Raw genomic sequence first — 19,887 nt, forward strand, 5'->3', positions numbered from 1 at the left:
GACTGGCCCTACCAGCAGATATAATGTGGCAGCCACCTGATGGGAGCCAATGTTGGGAGACAGAGGGCAGCCTCAAGGTTGAACAGAGCTCTGTGTTCTGGACATCCTGCCTTGTGGCCCTTAAGCCAGCCTGCTGCCCTGAAGGGGGGGTGGAGGAGGGGGCTGTCCCATTGCCAGGGCTGAAATAAAACCCAGCTGCCAGTTCATCCAGTTCCTCTATGTGCCATGTTGTCCTTCCCTCTGGGCAGCATAATGTCTTGGGGCTGCCCTGGCCAAATGCGTACCATGCGGATAATGACCGCTCTCCAATACTGCCTCAGAGTCTCTGAGAAGCCCCTGTCTGCCCTGAGCTGCAGCTGTAGCCTTGGGAAACGCCAAACGACCCCTTCCCCAAGTTCAGTGGGTTTTGCTTTTGTTTTTAATCATGCAGAAAGACCTTGATGTCTTATAAAATCACGGCAACCTGCAATTTGCTGGCGCCTTGGTCAAATACTTTGGTGCTTGTGCAAACTGCAAGATGCAGGGTTTGTGTGTGGGGGGAGACAAACATCAAAATGGAACCAAAAACTCTTATCTTTTTTTTTTTTTTTTGGCCGATAAATTAATTGGGCTCTTAATGTTTCTTGGAAGCATTCTAGTTTAATCATTACCTTTGTTTATAACCTCTGTACTTAAGCGACTGCTGTTTCCCAGCATTCTGCTTTAGAGCTCTGGGCATTGTCTGCTGAAGGAGGAGATAAGTGAAGGAAGGTGTTTCGATGACTCAAGAGCTCCGCGAAACACGGTGAGTGACACTCTCACTTCCAGGCTGAAAATGTGAAAAGATTCACAGGGATAATTATGAGGGTTGCCCCTGACTCCTGCAAATTTATGGGCTGTTCTTGATGTTGACATGCTTTCCTTCCAGGTGAAATGTCTCCTATGTGAAAAACAGTTAACAACTGGCGTGGAACTTTGCCAGTGAAATTTGTCTGTGCAGTTCAGAGCATCCATGGAAATCTAAGCCTGAAATCCTATGCACACTTCCTTGGGAAGGAGGATGGGGGAGGAAATAGATTTGGTCTGCGTTTAAAGATGACCCTGCCTAGTTTGAGCTTTCTGGAACAATAAGCAAACAAATTCAATACATCTGCACTCCTTGGAATTTTGAAATGTGGTTCTCTAGCCTTGTAATGTGTATAGCAAAGTGTACATAAAAATGCATGCATAGTGACTTACTGTGAATCTGGGGGTGCCTCTTTCAAACCTCAGTCCTATGAACATACTAGATGTGGTCTTATCTCAGCCTCCAGGCTCCCATATTTGCAATATGGGGATCATAATACCGTCCTCAGGGTTGCCTTAATAATTTCTGAAATAGTGTGCCAAATTCTCCCGTCGAAATCAATTGACCTTAGAGGCTTATATATATTTAGAGAGAGACTTGCATAAATATTTGCTGTAGATTCTTGTGTACAGTATTTAGAATAGACTTGCTAGAACTGTCATTGTATTACTCAGTGTATCCATTCATCCAACTGTTCTGTTGTTCTTTCTTCGTTTACTGTTCAAAACAATTCAGGCACAGCAGTCTTGATCAAGTAAACCTGGTTCTGATCCTGGTTTATAGTCTGTAAGATTAAACCGCAATTCCCCAGTTTGCTTTGTTTTTTTACATCTCACCTTCTTTCCAGGTAGCTTAAGGTGACATATGTGACCCTCACTGTCCCCACTTCCTCCCCACACAACAACCCCTGTGAGGCAGATTCATGTGTGAATTAGGAACTTGCCCAAGGTCAGCCAGGAACTTCATGGCTGGGTGTGGATTTGTACCCTGGTCTCCTCAGCCTATGAGGGGTGTGGCCTATTGACTCCAGTGGAGTCCAGAGAAGGCATTCCCACTGCAATTGGACTTGGGGTGGGAGAGTCTTCTGTTGACTCCATTACAAGACTACCCCCACCAAATCCTAATAGTGTGTTGTTATTGTTTTTCTGGGGTGAGTGATGTTCCTTATCTTAAAACTATTGTAAGCAGGGAGGGAACTGCCCTGCTTTCCACCCCAGCTGGACTCTCCAAGAAGATCACCCCGCTGCCAACAATTTGGTTTAAAAGAAAACTAAGACTTCCTTCCAGCCTAGGCACTGGCCATGAAGGGAAAGTGTGAAGGTGTGCCCAGGTGTGCGATGGCCACATCCGGTCTTGCATGCTTGCCATCAGTGCATAGTGGCTATGGCAGTCCCCCTAGTTTGCAAATGCATTTGTGGGCTCAAACCCACCACACTGCTCTAAGCAATGCACCACACTGCCTGCAATCCTAATTTAATTTGCCTGCAGGTAAGTCCCACTGGATCCAACAGGAGTTGCTTCTGAGTGCACATGTTTAGGATTGCACTTTTAAATGCCGCAGCTGGAATTGGCAGCCCTGCCCCCTGCCCCCAAAATATATATATATATGTATATATATTCTTCAATAACATGAGTCTAGCTGAGTCCCTTGGGAAGGACACCAACTGGAGGAGAGCGCCAGGGATGTGCAGCAACAATTTCCCCTGCTTTTCCTATCCTTATCCAAAGGCAGTCCCCCCCACTCTGTTTCAGGAAAAAATTAAAAGCCCAGGCAAAAGGCATGAGCAGGGGGCATCTTCACTAAGGTCACCTTTCTTCCCAAGGATTTTTTCTCAGATCATGATGATAGCTCAGACCACAGGCCACGTTCTCCATCTTTGTGATGACGGTTCCCAAAAATAAGCAAGCAACGCCTCTGGCTTCCCCAAAACAGCACCTTTCTTGTTTTGAGAACTGCTGCCCAGCAAAGAAAGCTGCTCACATCCTGCGTTGTGACTGCCTGTGGGCGACCACAACCCTGCCCTCTCTCCCGTGTCAGTTTAATGTGTGTCACGCGACACGTTAGTGTGTCGGCTGCCATGTGTAGGTGTGTTGTGCGAACTCTCCTCCTGGGGCTGGAAAGGGGTAAGTTTAATCTCTGGTTTGCTAGTTTAACCTTGGTTTTCTCTTCTCCAAGCTAAACAAGTCATTCGTTCATTCATTTGTTGCCTTTCATCAAGAGATCACAGGGCGGTTTACAGTATAAAACACGAAGTACATAACCTAATAGGGAAAGAATAATAGGAAAAGAAAAGAGACAATACTCCTGCTGTTTTACGAGGCCATGGATTAATGTCCTTCTCTCCTCTTGCTCCTCCTCAGATGCCCTTGTTAAATCCAGACACTTTCCCACCACATCCCGTACCCAATTCCTCCTCTCCACACCCCCATCTTCACCAGAAGCCTAAAAATCTTACACAGACATGGACACACCCTCCCAGGTCTCCTCTTGTTCCTCCCACTGGCCCTTTGCTCCAAACCGGTTCCATCTGCTGTATCTTGTCCTACAGTGAGATGTATTCAAACAGAGGAAGACCTCAGAACACATAATGGGCTTATTATGTCCATTTCTCTCTTTGCAAGTGCAAAACAAGGAAACCCATTATAGACTTGCAGAACACCGAATAGGCATGTTAAACCATCAAACCAGCTATAAAGTTTACAATATAAAATGAGCAAACTGATAACAAAGTCATCTGATCACTGGTGGCCAGCAAACCATCTGATAATAAGTTATCCATAACATCAAATCATGTTTTGTACAGCAAATTCATTTCCAACCTTTGAGCTCCCATCAAGGCAGATAAGCCACCTTTATATTACTCCTACGTTTCTCCTAATTGTCATGAAAATGGCAAACAGTTGTTTCAAAAAATTGAGTGCTGCAAGGCACTGGCATTTATACCTCTTAAGCTGAATACTGATTACTACCAAAATTCAAGCTTAGTTAAATGGATCAGCCATAAGCAGAAGCGAAAGGTACACTGCTTCACCCTCTTGGCAGGCATTAAAAACAGGGTTCTTCTTGCTGGCTACGTGATCTAGATAATCAGGGATCATAGGACCAGTGAGGTGATATCACAGTGTCCCACACTTAGATTGGATTATGCTATAACATTACAAAGCCAACTCGGAGTGAGGTAGCACATCCCACCATTACTTTGAATTAACTATATAAGAGCGCTATGGGTCCCCTGTTGCTTTTTTGAAGTCAAAAGATAAACAGACTTTTAAATAATATGCTCATAGTTAACTTTGTGCTGTTTGCAGGATTCACTAATATAACAGGCACATCAGCATCAAGTAAGCAAAATGGATGAAGAAGGCATCAGAAAACGAAGTTCAAATCAAGAACCTGATGAAACGCCCATCAAGAAAAGCAAATCTATGAATCTACAGAAAGAGGCAAGACTTGTAATATATTACATTGGAAACAGTCCTAGAAGCTCTTAGCCTCCCAGATCTCAAATATAGATTCCATTCTGTTGTAAAAATCATTTTATTGTTTACTTACTTACTGCGTTCTTAAACCATGCTTCGTCATAGTTAGGGAATTTTAGATTCTGGAATTAATAGTCTTAAGAGGAGCTGCACATATGCAAAGAGGTAGTGAACAGCGCCAGGTGGCCTCAGCCAAATTGTGTCTCTCCTAGGCCTAATACCTTCCCATGGATGCTTATGTGTTTGCATAGTTTATGGCAGGAATAGGGAGCTTGTGACCCTTCAGAGGTTATTGGCCCCCAATTTCCAGCTATGCTGGTTGGGCCTGATGGGAAATGAAGTTCAGGAACATCTGATTCCCCATTCCTAGCTTATTCACCTCGAGGCAGTACAATACAGTCAGCATTTTTGAAAGCAATGAAAGCAATGGGTTTTAAGTATGTATAACTCCTTGTTGGATTTTATTTGTGGCAAAATATGCACCGTGCAAAACATGGGAATTAGCTGTTTTGCCCTGAGCTTTAATTTGAATGCAGACCTACCTAACTTGCAGTTCCCAAACCAGGACATGAATAGAACCAGTTATCCTTCAAAATTCACACTTCTCTGAATTTTGCATTTCAGTTCTCATACCAAATGTTTGCAAAATTGTGTAAACTGGGGGGAAGCGTGCATGGTTGGTATCCGTCTGTGCCAGTGTGCTTCTGGGGATGAAGTCAAACCACTGGAGAATGACGGCGCTTGCTGTGGCTGAAAAGCCTGGTAATTCTCAATGGCTGCCTTGCACGTTGTTTTTGCTGCTGCAGTAAAGGAGAATTAAATTTAATACTGGGAAAATGTGAAACTGGGGGAGAAAATAAATTTGACAGATTTGCCCATCCACACTTAGAATTCCGTCCTTAAACACATCCTTGCTCTCAAGAGGAGGCACAGTTGCACTTGGTACATGTCCTGTTGTAAAATCAGGGAATAGTCTAGTTAGGTCCAGCTTTAATGCCCCAAGTGGGGAAGTAAAATGCTCTGTGATGTTAACACCTGAGTTAATTAGTAGAGTGTTGTTTGCTAAATGTGGAGATAACCACAAAGCTCAGTGAAGTACAAAAGGAAAGCCTCTTTTCCCAGAACATCTGGTTAATGTTTGGATTGTACCACAAGTTGTTCCTGGTGTCACCTCACCTGTTAATGGCGCTGAAAGTCTCAGCACAGCAGAGTCCTCTCACACTCATTACTTTTTCCCTTGGCAAGACTATTTCCTTGGCACCAAATATGAAGAAATGGTCATGGTCAATACTGAGTGCTTATTCCTCCACATTCTTGTTACCCTTGCCAAGGCAACAAGTAACGTTTTATATTTTTAAAATTCTCTTTAAACATTTTCACCCCACTTCCAAGCTGAAGAAGGCTCCTAGAGCGGCTTACCAAGGTCATTCCCAGAACAGACCTTAACTCTGAGCTCAGGCTTCTGAAAGTTTTTAGTCTTTATTTCATTTTAGTTTTATATTGCTTTTAAGTCTTGTGTTACATTCCAAGTTGCTTTGACTTCACTTTTAATTTAAAAAGCGGCTAAGAAGTAAAATTAATAAACTGTAGATCCTACAGATGTGTTTGTTGGGAAAATAAGGTCCCCCTAAGATACATAGTGGGATGTGGATGGTGCTGTGGTCTAAACCTTGGGCTTGCCGATCAAAAGGTTGGCAGTTCAAATCCCCGCGACGGGGTGAGCTTCCAGTGCTCGGTCCCAGCTCCTGCCAACCTAGCAGTTTGAAAGCACTCCAAAAAGTGCAAGTAAATTAATAGGTACCGCTCCGGTGGGAAGGTAAACGGTGTTTCCATGCGCTGCTCTGGTTTTGGTGTTCCATTGCGCCAGAAGCGGCTTAGCCATACTGCCCACATGACCTAGAAAAACTGTCTGCAGACAAACGCCGACTCCCTCAGCCTGTAAAGCGAGATGAGCACCGCAACCCCAGAGTCATTTGTGACTGGAATTAATTGTCAGGGGTCCCTTTAACTTACCTTTATGACACATGGCAGTAACTGTTGCATTAAAGCAGTGTTTCTGCAATAAGAGTGGACCCTTCCTGACATATTCTTGGGTTAACATCTGCTTCAATGTTCCTGTCCCCCATCCATCTCCACCCTCATTATACTGCCTATAGAAGACTGAAATAACCACTCCAGTTGAAGTCACCTAACCTCAATTTCTTTGCCCAGGTGGGCCTGCTCAGTGGAATCTGTGTCATTGTTGGGACAGTGATTGGTTCGGGAATCTTTGTTTCTCCAAAGTCTGTTCTGGCTAACGTTGGAGCTGTTGGGCCCTGCTTAGTCATCTGGGCAGCCTGTGGAGTGCTTGCTACATTAGGTAAATCACTACTGCTCTTTCCAACTTATTCTCTCCCCCTCCATCCCCAGTTTATTACAAGCTCCTTGTTATGTGTTATTTTGTTTAGCCCTTTAACAATGGATTTGCATTTGCTAGTTTTGCGTTTGAAATTAGCATATAAGATATAGGTGAACAATTTGTTTGGGGGAAATACTAGCCAAAGCTAACACGTTACATTACAGTGGTACCTTGGTTCTCGAACAGCTTAGTTGTTGAACAAATCAGCTCCCGAACGCCGTAAACCCAGAAGTAAGTGTTGCGGTTTGCGAACATTTTTCGGAAGCTGAACGTCCAACGCAGCTTCTGTTTGAGTGCAGGAACCTCCTGCAGCCAACTGGAAGCTGCCCCTTGGTTTTTGAACAGTTTCGGGAGTCGAATGGACTCCCGGAACGGATTAAGTTCAAGAACAAGGTACCACTCTATTTTGAAGCTGTACAGGTTCCTTGTGTTCATCTGGCCTCTCTTACAAATCACCATGTGATGAAAAACCAAGTGATCTATGTTTAGTATATGGCAACCATATCCTAGCATGTTGTGGTGGTTAGACTATAATTGGGGGTGTTCAGGGTTCAAATCTCCACTCGTCCATGAAGCTCCCTGTGTAATCTTGGAGTGGTCACCATCCCTTAGCCTGACTTACCTCACAGGGTTTTTGTATGTATTGAAGAAAATGGAATGAGAGATAAATATAAATGTAATAAATATGTGATAACTGGCTCTAAAAATAACATTTTTTTGTCACTGGCTTTTCTTTTATCGATGCCCCCTGAGTCCCAAGGGACCCGCTGATGATTTCATAGACAGTGTCTAATAGACACCATGAGAGAACAAGCGCAGTGTTTATAAATGAAAATAATCAATCGTGCTTGTGGGGGAGAGGGGGAAAAGCATTTCTTCAGCAACTCAAAATTATAGTTGGTTGCCACCAGATGAGCTTCTCACAACAGAAGCACTCATTGGGTGAGAGAAATGTTGACTAGTTCCATATACCATAACAAAATTATGCACTTAATAGGAACAAAATCCCTGGTGACTTGAAACAGGCTAGAAGGGTTAGGTGCATATAGAGCCCTCCAGAAGCAATACTGAAATGGAGATGGGTGATTGTGGCAGTGGTGGCAGGTTATTTTGAAAACTCCCACTTCTTTCTTCAGGGGCACTGTGTTTTGCTGAACTTGGCACAATGATAACAAAATCAGGAGGAGAATATCCGTACCTCATGGAAGCCTTTGGCCCAATCCCTGCGTATTTGTTTTCCTGGGCAAGTCTTATCGTCATCAAGCCCAGTTCCTTTGCCATTATTTGCCTCAGCTTTGCTGAGTACACAGCAGCTCCATTTTATCCGGGTTGTGACCCCCCCACAGTTGTCATCAAGTGTCTGGCAACAGCAGCCCTCGGTGAGTATTTGGCTTTTGATCAGGAAGACAAAGGTAGCTGGAAGGGTGAGTTAGTGACCCAAAACCAAATGCATACAGAGATAACGGCAAATAATAGGCTTCCTTTTACACCGGTGCAAATTTGTGGGTTAATTTGGCACAAGCTGGAGGCAGCTGCTGCGCAACAGAAGCGAAGAGACTGTGCTGGGAACCAAAGGTCCGTAGTTCAAATTTCATCTCTGCTATGACCCCATGTGAAGCCTAGGTTAAACTCCCCTCTCCCTTTTGGGAACTTGGGAATACATATATGGCTCCTGCCATCGCCATGGCAAGTAGATAAATAGGTGCTGCTGTAGCGGGAAGGTAAATGGCGTTTCTGTGCACTCTGGTTTCCATCAAGGTGTCCCGTTGCACCAGAAGCGGTTTAGTCATGCTGGCCACATGACCTGGAAAAGCTGTCTCTGGACAAACACTGACTCTCTCAGCCTGAAAGTGAAATGAGTGCTGCTCCCCATAGTTGCCTTTGACTGGACTTAACCATCCAGGGTTCCTTTACCTTTACCTTACCTGTAAAGAGTGCACATGATGATGAGTGAAACGCAGCTGGTCAGATTATTGGTCCATCTAGCCCATTATTGGCTACTCTGAGTGGCAGGAAAATGAACTGGGAAGGCAGATTCCAGGGGTACAGAAGCTTATTCGTTAAGGTGACATTTCTCGTGAACCTTCCACCCTTTCCTTTCTCTTAGTTACAATTACTCTGGTGAATGCCCTGAGTGTGAAGTGGGCGAGCTACGTACAGAACTTTTTCGCTGCGGCTAAAATGGTGATTGTCATAATTATCATTGTAAGTGGGATTGTTCTTCTAGCCCAAGGTATGTTATGTTGGAGTCTTAGTTGCAGTATCTATCATCTATCTATCTATCTATCTATCTATCTATCTATCTATCTATCATCTATCATCTATCTATCATCTATCTATCTATCATGTATCTGCAGCAGTTGACTGGGATTGATACAACTGCTTTGTTTTGTTTTTGCTTTCTTTTTTGGGGGGTGGGGTGGGAAACTGTATATTGATATTTTTAATATCACCTTCCTTGTAAATAAATTAAAAGCTGTTTATGACATTCATTAAAGATAAGTCTCAAGTTTCTAAAAAGTCACATTCCGTTTCAATATGTTTGAACATCTAGCATAAAATAATCTATGGGCAGGTGCCCCTGGTGAAGTGGTGGTGGACCACAAAAATGGGGAAGGGGTCGAGGAAGGTCAGTTGGGTGGTGAGCGATCAATGTCCCTCTTATTTTCCTCTGAGGAATGAATCTGGAGGATATGATATCAAAACCACAAAGGGTCCAGTGGCATCTTAGGCAAACAGATTTATCGGGGTGGGTGGGAGTTTTCACGGACTCTGAGCCAAGTTCCTCAGATGCAAGATATTATATGTTTCACTTTCCCTCCCCCAGGAAATACAAAGAACTTCAACAATTCGTTTGATGGTCCCCCGCTTTCTGTGGGTACCATTAGTCTTGCATTTTATAATGGACTCTGGGCCTATGATGGATGGTAATGTAATTTTATGACTGTCATTAGCCGTTCATGCCTTATTTTGATCTGTCTTTACTGCACTTTAACAAACATGGAAGCATTGGCACCTGAAGTCTTGCTGAAGAATCACACCTGGAAATAGTGTAGGGTGGGGAATACTTATTCTAAAGTTATGGTGACTTCCTGGTAGGCATGAAAGGAGACAGAGCCCACCCACTTTTTGGGGGGAGAGCTAAGTAGACCAAGTGGAACTTGCTACCACATGATGCAGTGATGGCCAATAGCTGAGATGGCTTTTGAAGGCACCAACAATATCAGCTAGTCTTAGGTTGTTTGAAAAAGGAGTTAACAGCATCTTAAGGTTAGAAGCACTACTTGGAGCCAGTTCATAGGCACAATAAAATCTCTAATCCGGTAGGTCTCTCCAGATGTTTCCATAGGTTGGGGGGTGTGTGTGTTGTGTTGATGGTTGCTTCTCATATGGGAGGTGAATGGATGCCAGGTATTATAAAAGGAGGAAGGACTCATATTTGTTAAGGGCATATTTTTTTCCTGAAGTGGTAAGGCTGTGTCTGGGCTGTAGTATTTCAGATGGCAGATGGTAGCTCCTTCATACTCAGTCCTCAGAATAGACCCCTGCACATAGAAAACAGCATGTCACAGAGAAACCTAATTGAGAAGCTTTCCGTTTTGTCCAGGATAGCCATATGCAGGGCATCAGGCTGCCAAAGACTGATCTAATGTATGTTTTAATGTGCAAAGGATTATTTTTGTACAGAACAGGTGCATATAGCCTGATTGTTTATTCGCAGGCAAGGTTCACCTTCTGTTGTGTGGGCAGGGTGGTCCCTCCCCCTACCTGGCTGATCCCCTGGCAACGCCTCCCCAGGTAGGATTGGGCGATTGGCTGAGGTAGGCGGAGACCTCCAGGCATCCAGCCTGGGGAGGGCGAAGCCAGCCCGTATTACTGGGAGCCGCAGTGGGATCTGGGGTGCTGCGCACAACCACTCAAAAGGTGCTCCCCATTTGATGTGGGGAACGGTCATTCCTGATTGTTTTTTGGTACTTGCTATTACTGTTGAAAGCCATATTGGGCACTTGCTTCTGTGCAAAATGCAGAACATAAATCAAAATAGGACATTTTCTACTTGGCTCTGTGAAATGTCTCATAAAGATGTTGGTGTTGGTTGAAAGGGAATTATAATTTCAGAAAAAAAATATGTATTAACATCAAGAATTACATCTCATAACTTTTATTTGGAAATTAAATTTGACTAGGTTCAAGAGGGTTTTCTCCTGAGAATGTGCAGGATGCAAAGTAACGTTTTGGTACTTCTCCCCCCTCTCCCCCTTCCAGGAATCAACTTAATTATATCACAGAGGAACTTAAAGATCCTTATAGGTAAGGAAAATGCTGCATCAGCTGATAAAACACCATTTCTTTTTCCTCCTCCCTCACAGTTCCATTGAAACAAAGATTTCTAACCCGCCATTCAGCCCTCCTTAGGCAGTGTGCAAAAAGTTTCACAAAGCAACTACAAAATCCAATAAGTTGTTTTCTGAAACCAGGCCTGCGTTAGTGAACTACATCTACACAGTCAGGAGGAAATACCGTATTTTTCCGTGTATAAGATGCCCCCATGTATAAGACGCCCCCTACTTTTGGGGACCCCAAATTTAGAAAATGGGCATATGCACTATCCATGTGTAAAATGCCCCCAGATTTGTAACCTTATTTCAAAGTGAAAAAACTCTAGTCTTACATACAGAAAAGTACGGTATATCTGTTCCAAGTCATTTTGTTGCCTGAGGCAAAGGACAAGATGGTTTCCACCTGTGGAAGCTGACTAGATTGGCTGTTTTAGTCTGACAGTGCCCTTCAGAACCACCCAAGGGCAGAAAGCTAGTTTAGATGGGAGAGGCTGTGTGGCACACCCAGCTCTATCCTCCATCAGGAGGGAAATGCCTGGGAACACAGGAGGAATTGCCTCTGGCCACCGGCATCTGCCACCCAAGGCAGTTGCCTCACTACCTAGTGGTAGAGCTGGCCCTGCATCCACCAACAACTGAGTGAAATTAAGAGTCTAAATACACATCTGTTTAAAGCCAAACTAGATGTGATGTTCAAATGTACAGATTCAATTAATATACATATATCCTATAATGTTAATGACCAGCATCCATGGGGGCGGGGCGGGGGCTGGTGCTTCCCCCTTAACCCTCCTCCCTCCCCAACTGCTTTGTCCTGCTGACCCTCCCACCCAAGCTGCTATTTGCATTGGGAAGGAAGCTCCTCCTCTGGTTCTGCTTGTGTGCCCACTCATCTTGCGTTCTTATGTTCTCAATGCAAATATCATTGCTGGAAGTTGGGTGGGGTGGAGGTGTTAATCAGGACCATAGGGTGGCAGATGTCGTCTTAGAAGATGTGTTATTGTCACTCAAATAAGAGACAATGCTCATTATTTAAAATTTGACAACCCCCCCCTTTAGAATTGTTCCGATGCAAATTTATACAGAAACCTATATGGTAAATCAACTTATCTTTAATTGTGTAAAAGCTTGGGTGTGTAACTGATAGCATATCTCTTTATATTATCTAGAAATCTACCACTCTCTATTGTTATTGGAATCCCTCTGGTCACAGTTTGTTATGTTCTGATCAATATATCCTATTTCACGGTTATGACATCAACAGAACTTCTGCAGTCTCCAGCTGTTGCTGTGGTGAGTCCAAGTGGGAAAATGTGTTGCTTTTCACTTCTGTACAATTCACAAATGGCAAAACAAGAGTGGAAGTGGTTTAAGTTACACAAGGGAAAATTTGCTTCTCTAAAAAGTTGTGCAAGCTTTTTATTAAGTAACTTTAATTACTGCTGTATCATCACGTGTCCAGTTTGTTGACCTCTAGGTGTTAAAGATGTGCTTTATTTCAATTCCTTCCATCGCAGACATTTGGAGACAGGGTTCTTTATCCCGCTTCCTGGATAGTCCCCCTCTTTGTGGCTTTTTCTACCATCGGGGCAGCCAATGGGACTTGCTTTACTGCTGGCAGGTAAAACAAAACTTTCTGATGTGGAATTCTAGTTTGCCCTAGGTTAAAGTTGATTTATGTGCCCCCAGCCCTGAGTCCAGATTGTAAGACCTCTGCACTTATATGTACCTGGAGTTAAGAGCATCACAGTTGCCAACAGGCAAATGCCTAGGTGACACTTAAAAGCAGGTCATATTGCAGACAGCTGCCCCAATCATCTGCTAATTAGAAGCACAGTGCCTCTGAATTTTTCGTTTTCCTCTGAATTAATCCCATCATTTTCAAGTAACTCATGGTGGAAGCTGCCCTAGCATTATATGAATAAATAATTCAATGTGTTAGTGATACATTGTGTGAAGGAGTACTTCACAGTCATTCTGAATGGGTCCCATGTCTGCACCATCCTCTCATTAAAAGTAACCTGGGGGCACTCGGGAGACAGGGGCACATTGACATTTCCAAGCTACTAAACTTTGCTGAGTTGCTGGAAGGTGGTGCAAGGAAAGGTGGTATAGAAGGGGAAAGCAGCTTAAATTTAACATCACACCTGCACATTCACTCACATTTATTGGAAGCACAGTAGTGATGTACTATATATGTCAGATGGGGAAAATCCCATACCCTGTTATTCACAGTGCATGTGGCAGTTGTGCTGATCTCATTCCATTCCCCAGATTTTTATGCTTTTAACATTGGACTTAATCAGGATCTTGTTTTTTCTCAAACCACAGCTTTTGCAACTACTGTATTTTTTGCTCTATAAGACGCACCAGACCACAAGACGCACCTAGTTTTTGGAGGAGGAAAACAAGAAAAAAAATATTCTGAATCTCAGAAGCCAGAACAGCAAGAGGGAGCTCTGCGCAGCGAAAGCAGCAATCCCTCTTGCTGTTCTGGCTTCTGGGATAGCTGCGCAGCCTGCATTCGCTCCATAAGACGCACACACATTTCCCCTTACTTTTTAGGAGGGAAAAAGTGAGTCTTATAGAGCAAAAAAATACGGTAGTTCCTCATACACTCTCCATAGGCCCGTATTACTGCATGACATGGTAAACACAGATTCTGCAATGCTCACCAAAAATATGAAAAGCACAGAAGTCTTGTCATCCTTTGCTCTTGGTCAGCTCATCACAATGGCTTCTCTAATGAGAATGATTTACCTTCTCAGGCTTGCTTACGTAGCTGGTCGTGAAGGACACATGTTAAAGGTGCTCTCTTACATCAGCATTAAGCGCTTAACTCCGGCACCTGCTATCATCTTTTACGTAAGTATGATTTCTGAAGTGTCAGAAGAGCATCATAAGACCCCTGCTGGATCTGACCAAAGGCCTGTCTAGTCCAGCATTGTTCTCTGTTATTGGAAGCAGGGCATAGCCGTCACGACTAGTAGTCAATGATGCTTTTATCCTCCATTAATTTGTCTAATATCCAACCTGTCCAAGTTGGCAGACATCACAACTCCCGTGAGGTCAAATTCCACACTTTAATTATGTGCTGTGTAAACAAGCCCTTCCTTTTGTCTGCGTCTCTCAACATTCAGCTTCATTGGCTGGCCCGGGATTGTAATACTGCGAGGGAGGAAAATGCAATTGCATACACCTCTATAACGCCCCCTCCACTTCATCTCCTGCTTTTGAAATAAGATCTTAAATCTTTAAATAAAAACAAACACATCTCAGCAATCTGGCGCTGTAATTAAAACTCTTTTGAAAGCTCTGTGATTGCACTCGGCTTTCCTATCTGTATGCAAAAGGTTCTGTATGCAAGTGGAGGCCTTGTATTATAATGAAGCAACCATGCAGTAGGGCTGCAAATTTAAAGTCACTGGAGAGACTAAGCAAGCATGTCTGAATTAGTTTTCCAACAGAGTTATCATAGCCACAATTAGTATTGGCCATTAAAAGGCCTCTAAACCCAACACTGAAATTTGCAGGTTTTTTAAAAAATGCCTTCTCCATAATGCATTTCTTCTGCTTTCAGGGTGCAGTAGCTATTATTTATATAATTCCCGGAGACATCAACACCCTCATCAACTACTTTAGCTTTGCAGTTTGGATATTCTATGGTCTAACTGTGCTGGGACTCATTGTCATGCGGTTTACAAGAAAAGATCTTGAAAGGCCTATCCGTGTAAGTAGCCCACCAGAAGATATTCTTATCAGTGTTCAGGATGGTTTGGCAGTTCCTCTTGTGTTGCTCCTTTTGTTACTGCTGGAGTTGGGGGAGAAATTAGGTTAACATGTGAGCTGCCTCTAGATTAGATTATTGCAATGCACTCTATGTAGTGCCGTTTTGAATAGCATTCAGAAACTGCACTTAGTGCAGAATTCAGGGGCCAGAATTGACTGGGAGTAGGCGGTCTGATCCTGGTTCAAGTGCATAGGATGTGTTAGCTCCCTGGCCCAATTCAAAGTGCTGCTCTTGACATATAAAGTCTTACACTGCCCGTGACATCAATACTTCAATACAGTGGTACCTCGCAAGACGAATGCCTCGGAAGACGAAAAACTCGCAAGACGAAAGAGTTTTTCGTTTTTTGAGTTGCTTCGCAAGACGATTTTCCCTATGGGCTTGCTTCGCAAGACGAAAACGTCTTGCGAGTTTGTTTCCTTTTTCTTAAAACCGCTTGAAGAGGTGCAGTTGCGACTGACCGTGCTTCGCAAGACGAAAAACCTCGCAAGACGAAAAGACTCGCGGAACGAATTAATTTCGTCTTGCGAGGCACCACTGTACTTAATACCTAATCATCTGAGGGCCTTCTTTGTGCGCCCCCTTCAATAAACAGCAACATGAGAACAGGCCTTTTCAGTGGTGTTCCCCCATTGTGGAATGCTCTTTTTAGAGAGAGATGCACCTGGCACCATCATTGTCAACTTTTAGGCACTTTGGCAAAGATGTTCCTTTCCCCAGGCATTTGGCTCTTAACTGGAGTGTAAGGATATGGTGATATCCAATCCTTGTGTTCACTGTTTAGTAGGATGGGATAGGATTTGTCCTTTTTATGTGATTGCAAGATGGGTACTTTTTGTCAATTATCTTTTGGGTGTGTTTTAAATTTTGTATCATGTATGTTTTCATAACTCTAACTTACTTTGAGACATATTTGTAGCAAGCGCCGAATACATCCAATAAATAAATAGCGCCCAATTCACACTTCCCCAAACTTTATGAAAACTGAAATACAGCTGTCCTTTAAATAGGCCCTGTGTGCGCCCATGATAATCAGCATTTTTAAAAATCCCTAGGCCCCAAACAGCCTAGGATGACTTGGGTATCATGCAGAAGCCAATTAAGATGTGGAATGCCTGGACTGTGGCAAGACTTGCCAAAACCACCAGATCCTCTCTTGGCCTAGCAAGTAACATTTGTATGCTGTTCCTGATGCAACAGCCAAGTTGCTAAAATGGAGGGCATTAGACTCTTGAGCCAGAATATTACTTGGCCTTGCTAGGTCGTTCCAACCTGGGATTCCTCAACACACACAATTACATTCCCACACCCCCCCCCCCCGCTCTGTCTTGCAGGTCCCTCTTATCATCCCCATCCTTGTGCTTTTGGTTTCCATTGTGCTGGTCCTGGCACCCATCATCACTGCACCCGAGCTGCCATATCTGTATTGTGTTCTGTTTATTATCAGTGGACTTATCTTTTATGTACTTTTCATCCACTTCAAATTCAGCTGGGCTCAAAAAATCTCAAGTGAGTATATGGTTGGTTTCCATACCAGGGGGAAGAGGTGTTTGTGATGAAATAATCTGGGTGTGGCTCTTTAACTCTGATTCAAAGGGAAAGAGCTTCTTAAAGAGGAACAGTTGGGGTGCATGAGATACAATAAAGAGGAAATTATGTGAATAGAGCAGGCTCATAGAGCCGGGAATGGGGTATGTGGTCTCCTCAGATCACTTGAGTGGCTAGAGATTACATACACAATGCATGCTTCTGCGCACTGGCCACTTGCCCTTTGCAGGCAAATGGTTGCTAGTGTTTCCAGTTACAAAAACATTACAATTGGAATTTCCCCCCTTCCTTCAGGGTAGACAATTTTTAAGCCTCCCTATATTTTAAAGAGTTTCAGACATTCCTGTGCCTGCTTCTTCCTAACCACTAGCCATCTTTTCTTTAAAGATTGAAACTTGATGGTAGTTTGACATACACAGGAAATACATCCTTTTGATTGTGGCAACTGGTCTTTTGAGTGGACTCTGACACTTAGCAAAGGTTACAGCTCATTATGTCCTGGAAACCATTTGAAATGTGGTCCGAGATGCCCTCACTTTGCCAGTTGCCATGCCAACAAATGACCACTTATAATTTCATCATGTTCAAGCGGTTATCCAAAATCAGCCCATAGTTTGCAAAGTTAAAAATAAACATGTAAATATAAATCAATTGAACCAGAGTTCCAGTAGAACAGAATGCTACCCTACCCTGATAGCACCAATAGTATAAGACCGTGTATACTGATTTTGAATAGACCTCTTGATGTTTCCAGAAATAACAAGATGCTTAGATTGGTTTTCAGTTGATGTGATGTGCTCAGCATTGCACACACCACCTGGTACACTTAAGAAATGGAAGGCATCACAATAAAGCACTGGTTTTGAAACTGTAATTTCTGGAATATTCTCAAGACCCATGTTTATTTGGCTATAGGAAAAGTAAAGCGCATAATCTGGCTTGTGGAATCAACACAGAGGCTTCTAAGTGGTTAAGTGCAAAAGGGGAAATGATCTAGGAAAAGAAATGGTACTAACCGTGCAATTGCCATTTCTAAAGGCTTCTGATCTCAACAACTTCTGTGTTTCAGAGCCCATCACTATGCACCTTCAGATGCTTATGGAAGTAGTTCCACCAGAAGATGTTCCTGAATAACATTGAATTTTTCCATCCTTAAAAAGGCTAGATCCTGGAAATGGTTCATCAGGTATGATACACCATGTCCACAACTATAGGTCTCAATGCTGAGGATAGGGGACATTTGTGAGACAATAAGTGTCCTGAAAAAGACACTGTTCTGTTCTTTTCCCCTGTAAAATGCATTCATTTTTGTAACACATTGTATTCAGGGATTTTCAACATCTTGAGAAAATATCTGAATGGGGGGGAAAGACCTGAGGATTTGTAGGCCATGGACTTTATTTCATGTATGGAATTTCCACATCATTTTCTCAGCAAGCCGAAAGGACAGAACATATAGTATTACAGTGCCATCTACCAGCAAACAAACATGGAAGCGCAAAGATGAAATCTCTTATATTAAATGTCTTACAGATTTATAAAGGGTAGAAACCCAAATGAAATGACAGGAGAACGGAGAACATATGGGAGGGAGAAAGACATGTGATCTAGACGTAATCTGTATGATATTGACTCCTGAGGTTGAAGAGGTCAAGACAAGTAACGTAATACACTGGAATAGGCTGAAGCTTCTCAAAGTATGCTTCTGCCTTGACACAATGAAACATGAGCAGATGATGGGAAATATCTCAACATTGGAGCAGATTTTTGCAGGCAAAATGGTTTGTGTATTAGAAGCGTAGAGTCTGTCCAGCATGAGGCTTAAGGGCAGATCCTTGGTTGCCCATAGGAAGTGTGTTTTGGCACCCAGGGAGCCTCAGCTTGGTTTGCTGCTGTCATGTTTCTACCTCAGTATCCTGCACAGCTGCATCTTTTGAGGAGTGCATGCAAAGACAGAAGCTTAATCAACTTTTTTTTTATCTAATTCCAAAGGAAAGACAGCAAGGAGACTTGTAGCACCTTAAAGCTTTAATGGATTTATCACAACATCCATAAAAAGAACTTTTGCCACACCAATTTCCCTACTTGCAAAATGTCTTCCCCTCTAAAACAAAGTTGCCACTAGAGAGATTTCAATTTGGGTGCCAGACTAAAACCTGTTTATTTACTCAGGTTTAATTTGTAATAACTGTCACCCATGTTTTATTGTTTATCCACTTTCTCCTGTGCAGTTGGATTTGCTGTTTTAATTGTTGTACCCACTCTGAAATCCTTGACTAGAGTGGGTTACATATATTTTAATTAAATAAATACAAGCAGATTTATTACAGAATATCACATCTACCTCTTGGGAAGTTAGTAAAAGTCAAAATGGGCTGTGGTTGTGTAGGCTGGATCCAAGAAGCTACATCTTTGATCTGGCTACCACCATTCCTCTTACCATTGGTTTGGGGTCAGGGTTCCACAATATGTTGGTTTGGGATGTGCAAGCTAGGTTTTCCATGCTGTGTCTCATTACAGAGACAGTGGAAATAATCTCAAAGGGGTCAAAGTCAGGACTCATATACTGAGCAGGTGGTGATCTTGGAACAGACATGTTTGTTGCTTTTCAAAATTACTTTTGTGAAAGATTTGCAGGAAAACCAAAGATGTAGCATTTCATACTGCTGCAAACATGGGATGAACTGCTGGTAAACGGAACACTAGATGTTCTTTCCCTACCTTCCTCTGGCCTTCTCTAGATTCCTTGTGCACTCTGAAAAGTCAAAGTTCCAGCATTACTATTTTGTGACTTGTTGCAAATGCCTTTGGTATATTTTTATCATATTTTCTATTTAATTAATAAATAGTTTCTAAAAACTCCAAAGATGTAAAGGCTGGTTTTAAGAGTGTTCTTTATTGCTTTTCTAACAGGCATAAATAACTTTTTCCATAACTATTCATAGGATTATGGCCTTAAGAAGGGTTTATCACAACATCCAACTTTGAGCCAAATACTTCTGATCTAATTGCATATATGATATACATATGATATAACTTCATTTGGGTCAAACATGTGAAACACTGAAAGCTCAACAATTACTGCCATATTTATTTTATAGAGTAAACTGTTGTTGCACTGTACTGTTAAACATTTGACAATGTGGAGTGGGTATATATACAGTAACTGGAAAAATTAGGGGCATTTAGACATTAGGATGCAGGCATCAGAGGGCATGTTAGAACCATTGCAACTAATATCTGCAGCTTCCAGAGAGACTGTCAATTCAGTGACAGAATGCTGCTCCTCATTGGAGGATATAGACTATAGCATCTTAAAAGCTACTATTTATCCAATACTGTCAACAGGGTAATTATTTTGTTAAGCCTACTGCCTTGTGATCTTCAGATGAAGGGCAGCATATAAATTTAATAATAAGTATATCAAAGGGACTATCATATATAATTATGCCTGTGCATCTGACATCAGACAGTCATTTGGGATTCCTTCACTTTACTTTTTGTT

General features: G+C 42.7%; 2 protein-coding genes across 7 annotated transcripts in view; one reads left to right on the forward strand and one right to left on the reverse strand.

Annotated features, from left to right (window-relative positions):
• The window catches only part of FAAP24 (FA core complex associated protein 24), an 85,992-nt gene extending 79,789 nt beyond the window's left edge, over positions 1 to 6,203 (reverse strand). For both annotated transcript variants that reach the window (XR_014551781.1, XM_083629102.1), the window contains exon 1: positions 6,108 to 6,203. Coding sequence is in view for 1 of the 2 variants with exons in the window: in XM_083629102.1 (XP_083485228.1) it covers positions 6,108 to 6,188 (81 nt within the window). In the remaining variant the exon portion in view is untranslated. The remainder of the gene's footprint in view (positions 1 to 6,107) is intronic.
• SLC7A9 (solute carrier family 7 member 9) overlaps positions 615 to 19,887 on the forward strand; it is a 43,840-nt gene continuing 24,567 nt past the window's right edge. Inside the window, exons 1-13 of one of the 5 annotated variants that reach the window (XM_083629095.1) lie at positions 615 to 784; positions 4,136 to 4,270; positions 6,518 to 6,665; positions 7,841 to 8,083; positions 8,812 to 8,909; positions 9,532 to 9,578; positions 10,971 to 11,015; positions 12,214 to 12,337; positions 12,562 to 12,665; positions 13,813 to 13,909; positions 14,625 to 14,774; positions 16,169 to 16,343; positions 17,452 to 19,256. In XM_083629095.1, the coding sequence (XP_083485221.1) occupies positions 4,178 to 4,270; positions 6,518 to 6,665; positions 7,841 to 8,083; positions 8,812 to 8,909; positions 9,532 to 9,578; positions 10,971 to 11,015; positions 12,214 to 12,337; positions 12,562 to 12,665; positions 13,813 to 13,909; positions 14,625 to 14,774; positions 16,169 to 16,343; positions 17,452 to 17,516 (1,389 nt within the window). In that variant the 5' untranslated portion in view covers positions 615 to 784; positions 4,136 to 4,177 and the 3' untranslated portion in view covers positions 17,517 to 19,256. Of the gene's footprint in view, positions 785 to 4,135; positions 4,271 to 6,517; positions 6,666 to 7,840; positions 8,084 to 8,811; positions 8,938 to 9,531; positions 9,632 to 10,970; positions 11,016 to 12,213; positions 12,338 to 12,561; positions 12,666 to 13,812; positions 13,910 to 14,624; positions 14,775 to 16,168; positions 16,344 to 17,451; positions 19,257 to 19,887 lie in introns of those variants that run through there. The other 4 variants (XM_083629093.1, XM_083629096.1, XM_083629091.1 and 1 more) reach the window with 4 other exon arrangements.

Source organism: Podarcis filfolensis, assembly GCF_964270895.1.
Source record: "Podarcis filfolensis genome assembly, chromosome: 8".
Taxonomy (NCBI): domain Eukaryota; kingdom Metazoa; phylum Chordata; class Lepidosauria; order Squamata; family Lacertidae; genus Podarcis; species Podarcis filfolensis.